This window comes from Diabrotica undecimpunctata, chromosome 5 (genome assembly GCF_040954645.1).
Source record: "Diabrotica undecimpunctata isolate CICGRU chromosome 5, icDiaUnde3, whole genome shotgun sequence".
NCBI classification, from domain to species: Eukaryota; Metazoa; Arthropoda; class Insecta; order Coleoptera; family Chrysomelidae; genus Diabrotica; species Diabrotica undecimpunctata.
In genome coordinates, this window is record NC_092807.1 from 31254868 (window position 1) to 31267671 (window position 12804).

Genomic DNA, 12804 nt, shown 5'->3' on the forward strand with positions numbered 1-12804 from the left:
CTGGATTGTGGCAATTCAACGTTATGCCATTTGGACTCTGTAATGCTCCTGCGACATTTGAGAGGCTTATGGAAAATGTGTTGAGAGGGTTATCTTGGAAAACATGCCTGGTTTATTTAGATGACATAATCGTCTTGGGGGAGACATTCGAAGATCATTTGAGGAATTTAGAAAACGTTTTTAATCGACTTAAAGCTGCCCAATTGATGCTAAACCCCAAGAAGTGCCAGCTATTTCAAGGTAAAGTCAATTATCTGGGTCATATAGTCAGTAAAGAAGGAGTGGCCGTGGATAAGGGAAAAATCGATTCCATTAAGGAATGGCCAAAACCAACTGACAAACATCAAGTGAGAAGTTTTCTTGGACTATGTACTTACTACCGGAGGTTTATTAAGAAGTTTGCAGATATCGCTAAGCCATTAACGCGACTTACAGAGGAATCAAGAGAATACCGCTGGGATATAGACTGCCAAAATGCCTTTGAAACGTTGAAAAAGCATTTAATAACAGCACCAATTTTGGGGTATCCACTGCCAGAAGGAGAGTTCATCTTAGATACGGATGCAAGTAATGTGGGAATTGGAGGAGTGCTGTCTCAGATTCAAGGAGGACAGGAACGAGTCCTCGGATATTTTAGTAAAGTTCTTTCAAAACCAGAACGGAATTATTGCGTCACGAGAAGAGAACTTCTGGCAGTAGTGAAATCAGTAGAGCACTTCTATCAATATCTCTATGGCAGAAAGTTTCTAATCCGAACCGACCATGCCGCCCTTAAGTGGTTGATGCAGTTTAAGAATCCAGAGGGTCAGATAGCCAGGTGGATCGAACGACTCCAAGAATACGATTTTAAGATTGAGCACCGGGCCGGAGTTAGCCACAGAAACGCTGATTCTCTTTCCAGAAGGCCATGCTCAGCAGAGTGTTCCCACTGCAACAAAACGGAATCCAAGGAAGCAGCAGTGCTAAGAACGACGATTGTCAACGACGACTGGACGCCTACTAAGATCAGGGAAGAACAAGAGAGAGATCCAGTTATACAGAAAATCCGAAAATGGAAAGAGGAAAACCGTCGACCACCTTGGCAGGAAATATCAAACCTATGCTCAGTAGTTAAGACGTATTGGGCCCAGTGGGACTCATTTATCATCGAAGATGGCTTGCTTAAACGAGTCCTGGAAAATGATGACGGTTCAGAGAAGAGAAGACAGTTGGTGATCCCAAAGAGCAGAATAACCGAAGTACTTCGTCAGTTACACGACAGTCCATCGGGAGGGCATTTTGGTGTAAGGAAAACCCTTCAGCGAATTCGGGAACGGTTTTATTGGATGAACAGTTCCGACGATGTAAAAGACTGGTGTAAGAAATGTACTATTTGTGCCACGAGTAACGGGCCTTACCGAAAAAGGAGAGCTCCTATGAGACAATATAATGTTGGAAGCCCGTTTGAAAGAATAGCTTTGGACATCGCTGGGCCATTTCCAGAAAGTGAAAATGGAGGCAAGTACATGCTGGTAGTAATGGATTACTTCAGTAAGTGGGTCGAGATTTACGCACTTCCAGACCAGAAGGCCGCCACCGTTGCAGATAAGTTGATCCAAGAATATATCAGCCGATTTGGAGTGCCTTTGGAGATCCATAGTGACCAAGGCAGGAACTTCGAAAGCGATCTATTCCAAGGAATATGTGATAGACTAGGCATGAAGAAAACAAGAACTACAGCATATCATCCGCAATCTGATGGTATGGTAGAACGGATGAATAGGACAGTTGGCAAATATTTGACAAAGATGGTGTCCGATCATCAGCGAGACTGGGACCAATACCTTCCGTTCTTCACAATGGCCTACAGATCTGCTGTTAACGAATCAACAGGCCAGACACCAGCGAAAGTCCTATTCGGACGCGAAATGCGACTACCTTGTGATCTAGAGTTTGGGTGTCGACCTGGAGAAGATGTAGCAGGTGAAGATTATGTGATCGAATTACGAAGAAGAATGGACGATGTACATGAGTTGGTCCGTTCCCACCTTCAGATCGCTAGCGACCGAATGAAGAAACGGTACGATACACAAGCCGAAAAGGGTTGCTTTAAGAAGAACGACAAAGTATGGCTGTATAATCCCAAGAAGCGAAAAGGTTGTTCTCCCAAATTGCAGCAGTTTTGGGAAGGTCCATACCTCATCATGGAGAAGATCAACGATGTCATCTACCGAATAAGCAAGATTCCGAGGGGAAAGCCGATGATAGTACACCATAACCGGTTGGCATCTTTCGAAGGTGACCACGACGTAGATGAAGAAGTGGAAGTAAACCAAGTCCAAGATGTGTCTGACCTCACGTTTGAGGAATTCATGGGTGCCTATGGAGGTACCGGTAAAGCGAGACATGGTGTTACCACTGAAGAAAAGCAAGATCTACTCGCGCTCCCCGATGACTACTCGCTGGCCCTTACCATCCCGGCCAGTATCAAAGACGCACCAGGGTTGGCATCCGTCTTTCGAAGGAAGTTTGGTCGAGTTGCAGAACTTCAATGCCAAGTGCCAGCGTCCGGTAAAACCTTGAAACTCCAAGATGCATCACGTTACCTTTTCTACCTGGTAACAAAAGACACTGCCCGTGACCAACCTACCTACCGAGATGTATGGGAAGCCTTACTTCAATTGAGAGGGCACGTACTAGAGTCCGACGTGCAAAAGTTAGCCATGCCAAAGTTGGAGTGCCGCCAATTAGATTGGAGGGTTATCCGAAATATGGTGGAGGAGATCTTTAAAGACACCGAAGTCCAGGTGTTAGTCTGTTGCAATCCGCATAGTTACTGGTGCGGAGAGAAAACCGTCCCTTGTCATTTTTATACAACTGGAAGTTGTAAAAGAGGGTCCAGTTGCCGATACCAGCATACAGTTCCGGTTCCAGTCCCGACAAGGTTCCAGGAGGAACCATCTTTTAAGAGGGGGGCAATGTTACGATAAATATACTGGCCTAACTTTTATGACTAATTATTCTGTTTTATTGTAGAAATTTCGGTGGAAGTCTAGAACCAAAATTATGGTGAATGAGCCGGCCAAGCTTCTCGATCTTTCGATGCTGTTCTAGTATATCAGGATTTCGTATATAAATACAACATTTTTATATGGAGGGACAGTTAATTCTCAAGACCCGCGCACGCGAATTTGTCACGTACGGATATAATAAATTATTGTCAGATAAGTTAAAATAAATAAAGAAATAAATTAAATCCGTAAGTGTTATAAATATTGAACCTTTTAATAAATTCACAACAATATTATTTGCCCCACCTTGTTATCAAATATTACAGTAAAAATTCTAAAGTTCAAAATATATTATCTCTATAGGAAGCTTTATCAAATTAGTGAAAGAATATTGTGTTTGTATTGTATGATGCTACTTATAAATTCAAAATCATAAGGCTTTATAAAACTCTCAACAATAATGAGAGTATTAAAGCTGTGTCTTGTTTTAACCAAGTTCTTTTACATTTGGTTTGATATCGGACAGTTGTAATCTTATATCTACCAAGTTTAGCATTAATACAGCTACAATGCTGGAATTCTTTTATACTAAAACTTAATTTAATTTTGATTTTTTTAGATATGATAATGTTATTTCGACATATCGATATGTCACCCAGTAAAAACACAATATTCTAAACACTACAAAAGATTAAAAATATATCTAGTCTTTACCGGCGTATTGTTAGAACTATTTACAAAATAATATGTATTTCACTTCGGTCTAATAGACATATAGGTTCTCTGTCAGACGAAGGCATTTCTAACTAAACATGAGTGAATGTAGAGATATATCACAATCTATAAATAATAAATAAACCGTTTTCCATCCATTCCATGCTAATGATGGTTGATGGTGGGTCGATCGTGGGCTTATCTCTAGATGCAGTTCAGTAAACTCTTTTCTCGTTTTTTTCATAATTATAACTGTAATCTCTTTGGTTGCAGGTAGGAATTATAAATGTTAGTGTACTAGAAACCATGGTTAGATCTGAAAAAGAAAAATATTTGTATTAGTAAATGCGTATACGGGATATGATCGTAAAAATGTATTAAACGGTGATTGTCCTGAATAGCGATTTTATATAAACACAAAGAATGGTTATAAAGCTACATACAATTAGCTTTAAAAGATTATTATTACAGATAAAAAATAAATTATGTACAACAGATCAGATGTAGATAGTCAACTATGTACAGCAGTGAAATAGGTTCACAATATTGGTAAATGATGGCTTTGATAGACATAAAGTACAGAATGGACAATGTAAAAAGTAGTAAGGTAACACACAGGTTGAGAGAGTACTAATAGCAGGCGATGGAGATAAATGAAGAAAAGGATGATCAAGAAATAAATGGTTATGAAGAGCTGAGAGAAATAGGAACAACAAGCACGGGATAGTAAGAAATTCTGTCACAAACTCTAAGGCATGTGTATTTACAGTGCGTGTCTGAAGGTTGCCTCTTCCAAACTATTTTCTGAACCATAAAACGCACGTCATATGGCATATAAGACCTTATTTGAAAGCCCTTGTGTTACCTACCTAGATTTCTGTGAGATTCTGTCAAGAAGTTTTAAAATGTTGACCTGTTTTTTTTTATAATTTTTACAATATATATTTTATAATTTTAAAATACATATTCACGGTATTTCAAAAAAAGGAAAGCGTTGTTTCATCAGAGAAAGGGGTCGAATCGCCTTTGTGTCCTTATACGTTTTGCAGCGGGCTTCGACCGTCACAGGTGAAGAATCCTCTGCTCAGTACATTTTGGCTATGGACAGTTGATGTATTTGGTATAGCTTGTCTTGAAAAAGACAAGCTATTCCTTACATAACAAAATAAAACACCAATATGTAGTTGAAATAATAAATCAGCAGCAGAGTCTGGAAGTTTAAGAAGGAGCAGAGCCCCTAGAGTGCAGGTGACTCGAGAGCCCGTGAGGGACTGACTTCCTGAAGCAAGCAAGCAATTTAATTAAACCCAGCCTGTGAGACATGTTTACCCCTTAGAATTACGTTCAGGTGTAACAATTCATTGGAGTGAGATGTATTAACTCGAGTAAAACAGGAGTCACTCCACCTCGCTCCAATGCTCCAGACCATTCCATTTCCCCCTACAGGCACAACTATCAGCCAAATGCTCTTCATGTGGGAGTCCTGGGTAATAGAAGTCCAACATGGTTCCCTAATTTATCCCTATTCCCTTTTAGTCCTATAATCCTCTAATGAGTTTTCCGCGAAACTAAAATTGCTTGCTTGGGCCTCAAGCTTCCGCTCCGGGCAACGTCCGGTTCAAGGACTTGGTGCTCAAGAGTTTGGGCCCTAAGTGCCCGGGTTTTTTGTTTTTGTTTATTTTTTGTTGTTGTCTGTCGCCGGTTTTTGTTAGTGGTTTGTCCATTTTTTTGTTGGCTGACTTCCTGACTTGAAAATCGCCTACTTTTACAATCGCGTATTGTAGCGATTTTAGGGATTTCCAGGTCAATTGGTCAATGGGAAGCCGCTTTCAAGATAAAGGGTGATTAAGAAAAAAAAGTTTCATATTTTTACGATTTTGCCGAAACTACTGGTAACATTGTAATGAATTTTTATATATATGAATATATTTTGAAAGGCTGAGACATACCATGAATTTGTTTATATATCTAACTCTCATAGAGGGGGCTAGTTGTAAAGTTCGTACCAAGTATTATTCAACATAACTTTTTTAAAGGTAGAATTATTAATTATAAATTTCAAGTGAACTTAAATATTGTTACTATAAATATCCTGGCCTAAAAATAACTGTAAATATATGATGACTAATTCTAATATGTTTTAGATTTTACAAAAGGCTTCTATTTACCTGAACGACCTTCCAGAAAAAAAGGTCGAACCGATGCGAGGGAAATCCAGTTTGCCTTTACCGTTTCGCCGTCGTCTACTCAAGAAGGTTTTAGACTTTTCGAGATAACGGCACTGGCATATATTAACAGGACATTTTATTTGGAAGGGACAGTTAATAAAGAAGATTCGCGCCCGCGATATAAAATGTTACGTTCGCTTAAAAATAAATTATGTATATTTAGTGATAAATAAATTAATATCAGTTATTGTGCTTTTTAATAAATTTAGATAAGAACCTTTTGATAAAGACATTATAAATTAAAGACATAACAATTAATAAATTCACAACAATATCATACAATTTTACGCCAAAAAGGTACTCTAGATAAAACTCGATACTGTTTACCGTTTTCGGAATATTTTGATTTGAAAATTATGAAGTAATAACCGATGCTAAAATTGTCTCAGCTACATTTGTTATTTGAAATATTTTTTCTAACACGCACAGATTTTTGGTAAATCGATTTTTTACGTTTTTCCCCTAAGAGCCAGGGGTGGTTTTAGGGGAATGCCCAGGGTAGGAAAAGTAAACTTTCTAAAGTAAAGTAAATTATCTCCAAACCAATGGCGTAAAGAAGCGTTTGATATAATTAACTGAAAATAATGTGGGTTATATTAAAACAATATGGATTATCAGATAAATACATAAGGATGATTACGATGTTTCTACGATGAGTACCTACACGGAAAAAGTAGAACATGAGCGCAAACTGTCACAATAAATAAATATTAAAAAAGAAGTGTATTTTTACACCAACATTATTTATAACATTCTTAGATATTAATACAATGGAATAGATTCGAGAAACTAGAAGACGTGGACTTTGCTGGTGATATATGCCTTACCATTTAATAAGAACAAAACTTCTAAATTGAACTACATAAAACACAACGAGCAACATACAATGGAGAATAGGGCTTGTATAAAATTATCTTTGCTTACTGCGGAAGGTCTGGTCTTCGATAACTTCAATAAACGAAAGAAATACTGTGACGCTTTATAGGGTCAACTATAATCGCAAATACAGAACTATAAAGGTTAACTAATCATGAAAAATTGAAAATTACAATTAGGAACCTTAAGTAGTGATGGATTAGTCATACATTAAGAAGATTATCATCAAGCATTGCTTGATAGGCTTGCATTACAAGACTCCATGAAAAAGAAGAAAAGACAAAACATACACATAAAAAAACACTAGAAATTTAACCAGAACAAAATAAAATAAACTAAAAAGAACTAAAGGAGAATAACATAAAAGGAAGCAACAAAGAAAGTGAAAAAGAGGGAAGGATAGAAGAAGCTGGTAAACAAGATCGGAAGGGATCAAAGAGGTTATGATCATGAGGATGATATGATGATGATGATCTATATACAAAATTTTTACTTACTGAAAAATGTTCTAAATCATTCATTTGTTTTTCACAATAATCGTCTTCTACTAGCATTTCCCTGTTACCATATCTATTTCTGCAACAAAGATGATTTATGTGATTTGTGTAATTATATTATTAAAAAAAAATACAAAAGAGGAATGATATTTGCTATATGCTTTGTTCAATAATTGTAAAACTAATAAGTAAATTATAAATAATGTTAAATATGTGCCAACAGTCCAATTTTGATTTTAAAAATGCAATTAAATATTACTCAAACATAGTTGATTTGTCTATTTGCAGATTTTCAAAAACCATCTAGTACAACAAAGTAATTAACTAAATATAAACAGGAAAACCTCACAGATTATGTACTTCAAATAGCCAATTTTGGGATTTTATAAAAGTAGTAGTAGTAGTTCAAATGACTTACTTGTCAGATAGTCTAGTCGGGATAGCATTTGACCTTGCATGGCAAGCTGCCCCAAATTTTATTATTCTAAGTTTAGGGGGTCAATAGTAACGTAAATTTAAAATCGCGACTGAATTCCGCCGTTGCTTCAGCCGCCATCTTTATTTTAAAAGAGAACCGTTTTGCTCAATATCTCCGGCATTTTCCACTTTTCGGCAAAAATGGTAAAAACTGAAGTTGTTCCAAATGCGATTTCCTACAATTTCTTTTTTTAAATTTTTTCTTACGGTCGATATTGTCCGAGTTAAGGGAAAACATTGTGGAAGAGGAGGAAGCAAGATTATTGAAGTATCTCGTTTATTATTAACTTTACTAAGTAAGTGAATTTACCCCAGAAAAAATGAAGAGAAATATACAGGGTGGTCCTTAAGTAATTGTACAAACAGAAACCGTAGATTCTGCACTTTAAAATACTACGATTTAAGCCAACTTGCGTTAATAAAATGTTAATACTAAGAAAGATACAGGGTGTTAAAGTGGAAATTTAAAATTTTATTTTTCGTTATAACTTTTACGTTTGTAAATATTTTTGGACAAATATTGGATGCTTTTGAGTAGGATAAATTATAATTTTATACTTACTTTAATGTAACTAATAGAGGGTGCCACATATGCCACATGTGTTTTGCGCTTAACTTTTTTGCTCTTTAAGTTAGCTCTATTTGTGTTGAAAAATATTAAAGATACTTTATTTTTAGAAAGAAAAGGTATACTTGTTAGTAACCTGAAAATTCAACCGTTTTCGAGATAAATGCATTTTATAAGTCAGCTGCATAATAATTCTTAGTTTGATATTTGTGCGATAAAGCACTGAATACCTGTAGATAAGAAAAATTTATAGTTTATTCGTATTAAAACAACTCAAAGATGATAATGTAACATCACAAAATGCTTTGTTATGGGTGCTAAATATCTTATTGGAGAAAAGATATTTCATCTTCTTCTTTAGGTGCCGTGTCCGTATTCAGACGTTGGTCGTCATCATGTTTACAAGTTCCCTTTGCTATCGCTTCTTAAGTTTCTATAATGACATTGTATTACTTTTTCTCTATTGTAAAATGCTAAAAACCCAAAATATGTGATTTATGCAAGGTGGTACACCACCACATTCTAGAGAGAAGACAGTTAGATACAACTTTTCTGAACGTTAGATTGGTTGTGATAGCCATATTCCTTGGCAATGTGGTGAGATATTGATATAATTATTTAATTTATAAAAAATCCGAAAAGAATACTTATTGTTCATTACGTAAATTCTTTACCCATTTTTATTAGGACAAATAGAAACTAGAGCACAGGTATTGAATAACACAATATGTGTCCTGTTTCATAATACTTTTGCTACAAATCTAACCTGAAAGGCTCAGCATTTTTACACAAACATCATCGTTGTCCTAATAACCGACATTGGTATGAGTATAGTAAACACACAGGCAATTTAGTTCAGCATAATATTAGTTGGTTAGTAAATCAGAATAATCCATTTGTTCGAGATGTAATTATAGTTACTAGTAAGCTGTAACGTAATCATATAAATAAGTAATGTCATCGATAGGTTATTCCGTGTGTATATAAGTAACCAATTAACGAGATAAATCAAAGTTTAATACATTATTTAACTTCTACGACAAATAAGATGTAGTTCCATAATATACTATAAGATTTGGATATGTATCCAAAAGAATATATTTATCCATTATACAATATAGCCACCACGTAGCCCCGAATTTAATCCGCTTGATTTTGGTGCTTGAGACGCATTAAAACAACATGTCTATAAAAATCCCATAAACATTCGCAACCAACTATGGGAAGAAATAAATACTGCAGCAGTTTCTTTAGAACCAATGATGCTATTTAATATGAAACGATCTTTGATGGAATATATTGACAAATGAATTAAAGAAAATGGTGGACATATCGAACACTTACTTTGACAAAAAGTTATGTTATTTAGTTTAAATATTTCTTGATTTGATTTGTAAACAAAATGTTTTGATTATGACTTTAATTTAACATAAAACGTAAAATGTTTTATGTAAAATCCTATTATTCTGTTATTTTGTCAAATCCTATTATTAATTATCCTGCTGATATATTTATTTTATTTAATATTTTGTTAACGATTAACTTAAGTTAAAGGTATTTTATACCAAAATTCAGAAGTATTAATGTTTTTGTCTATTTTTTCTTCGTTGCATGGAGTAATTGCCTTAGATCAGAATTATGCAGCTGATTTTTAAAATGCGATTGAGTTTTAAAGTTATTAACAAGTATACCTTTTTTTTGTTAAAATAATGTATCTTTAATATTTTTTATCCCAAATACAGGTAACTTAAAGAGCAAAAAAGTTAAGTGCAAATTTTTACACCATATGTGGCATAAGTGGCGCCCTCTATCAGTTACATCAAAGTATGTATCAAATTATAATTTGTCATATTTAAAAGTACCCAATTTTAATTTTTTATACATAAATGTTTACAAACATGAAAGTTATAGCGAAAAATAAAATTTTAATTTTGCTCTTTAACACCCTGTATCTTTCTTAATATCAACATTTTATTAAAGAAATTTGGCTTAAATCGTAATATTTTAAAGTGTAAAATCTACTGTTTCTTTTTGTACAATTACTTAAGGACCACCCTGTATTGTATACAATTTCAATTTCTTTCATTGTCTTTTTCATTTTAAAATTCAAGATGGCGGCTAACGCAACGGTTACGTTTAGTTGCAAATTTAAATTTACACTTCTATTGACTCCCCCTAAAGGTAAGAATAATAAAATTTGGGGCAGAACGCCATCCAAGGTTAGGTCTTTTTTTCGTCTAACTCTTGAGAACCTTTTTTTCTGTTAAATTTACCAATTGTATAAAGCAAACTTTTGTTTTAAATTTTTACTTCTATCAAACAACCCTCAACAAAAAGATCTTATTAAGACCAATCCATGATTAGCATTTCTAAAAAAATCATCACATTTTTTTAGTTTTAAATATACTAACTGTAACATATGGTGCATAACTTAATGGTAATTGATATGTATTTAATTGTAAGTTTGTAATTTACAGGTTCTAAAACTAGATTTAGTACATCGTTAAATTTGGATACATACATTACTGTTCTACTTGCACCAGTATCTACCTCAAAGGTTAAATTTTTATTGTTTATCTTTAAGGTTACATGGTACGCAGAATTTGACTCATAACTCACTGTATGAAGATTAACATGACTAGTGTCGTATGGTGTTAATGTACAATTTTATATTTATGACATTCTCAAAGATTGTTGGATAGACCAAATTTGATGAAGATGCTCTAGGAAGCGAAAGTACTTGGGCAAGATTTAATTAATAAACTGTGCTCGATATCTGCCTTTCATTTGATCAAAGTTTAATTAAAACATCTACATTTTTCAGCAGGACATTTACCTCTATGACTTCTGCCACAATTGTTACAAGTTGTTCTCAGGCGATTATAGGTATTTTGATCTGTGCCAAAAGTTTATTTAAACTTTGGATTTCTTTGCTTGTCTTTGTTTAATACATTTCGGACAACAATTTCACTTGTTTCTGTGCTACTTCTGAGGCCAAGGCTAACTGAGAAGCACCCTGAAATGTTAATCCTATATCACCCAGCAACTTCTTTTGGATTCCTTCGTTCCTAATCCCACAAACCTACCCCTAGAGCATCTTCTAGAAACTGTCCAAAATTACAAGAATTTGCTAACTTCCTTAGCTCCACACCGTACTCAGAGATAGATTGATCAGGTTTTTGGACAATTGCAAACAAAACGTTCATAGATTTCGAAAATAGGTGGAGAAAAATATTTAATCAGTTTACCTGTCACTTCTTCGAACGTAAAGTCGATTGGTTTCTGTGGGGCCACTAAGTTTCTTAATACCTGAAAAAGACTCGTACCTCCTATTGTGATTTACATTGAAACCTTTATATTTTCTTCTACAACATTAACAGTGAACAAATGTTCTAATCTTTCTATGTAGGAATCAACTTAATCTGGAACACCCTCAAAAGCTAAAAGTATGTAGGCTTTAAAGCCTGTTTCTACTTCAATATTAGCCTCCTAAAGTGTTTAAATTATCGCACCATCTTTTTCTTGGTCTGCCAATACTTCTTCGTCCATTTGGTGACTTATCTCGTGCTATTCATACTATCCTATCCTCTGCCATTCTACTAATGTGTTCGTTCTACTCCTGTTTCCGTTTTGTTACCCATCCATGTATGTCTTCTATATTGCATGCTCTTCTTATGTTTTCGCTTCTCTCCCTATCCAACAGACTTTTACCTGATATTCGTCGGAGTATTTTCATGTCTGTTATTTCTAGTAGTCGTCTCGGTTTAGATGTGTCAGATCTTGTCTCCGCCGTGTATGTTAATATAGGTCTAATTGCTGCTTTATAGATTCTTGTTTTTGTGTCTTGTCTTAGGTGTTTGTTCTTCCAGATTGTGTCATTAAGAGATCCCGCGGCTTTGCTTGCTTTTATGCTTTGTTGTCGTACTTCTTCAACATCTCCGTAACTAGTTATGTCTATTCCCAAATATCCAAACATTGCTTCCTGCTTTATTATTTTTCCATCAATTTCGATTTTCCATCGTAGTGGGTATTTAGGTGTTGTTATACATTTGGTTTTTTCTGCTGATATTATCATTGTATTTATTAGCTGTTGTGTTGAAGATGTGTGTTAATCTTCGGAGCTCGTCTTCTGTCTCGGCGATTAATGCGGCGTCGTCTGCATAACATAATATTTAGATTTCTTTATTCCCCATTCCGTAACCATGGCCTTTACGTACTGCTTGTATTATTTCGTCCATTATTATATTAAAGAGAAGTGGTCTTAACGAGTCACTCTGTCTGACTTCGCTTTGTACTGGTATACACTGTGTTAGTTTTCTATTTATTTTTGTCTGTATTCGATTATGGAAGTAAATGTTTTCGATGGTTTGTATAATATTGATTGGTATGATTCTTTTATACAATAGCTGTAAGACGTCTTCGACTTGGATGCTATCGAAAGCCTTTGTCAGGTC

The 12804-nt window shown here is 34.9% G+C and overlaps 1 protein-coding gene across 2 annotated transcripts in view; it reads right to left on the bottom strand.

Moving 5' to 3' along the window:
• Window positions 1–3490: 3490 nt before the first annotated feature.
• The window catches only part of LOC140441242 (uncharacterized), a 71455-nt gene continuing 62141 nt past the window's right edge, over window positions 3491–12804 (bottom strand). The window contains exons 4-5 of one of the 2 annotated variants that reach the window (XM_072531837.1): window positions 7306–7384; window positions 3491–4020 (exon numbers count right to left, since the gene is read on the bottom strand). In XM_072531837.1, the coding sequence (XP_072387938.1) occupies window positions 4015–4020; window positions 7306–7384 (85 nt within the window). In that variant the 3' untranslated portion in view covers window positions 3491–4014. The remainder of the gene's footprint in view (window positions 4021–7305; window positions 7385–12804) is intronic. The other variant, XM_072531838.1, reaches the window with a different exon arrangement.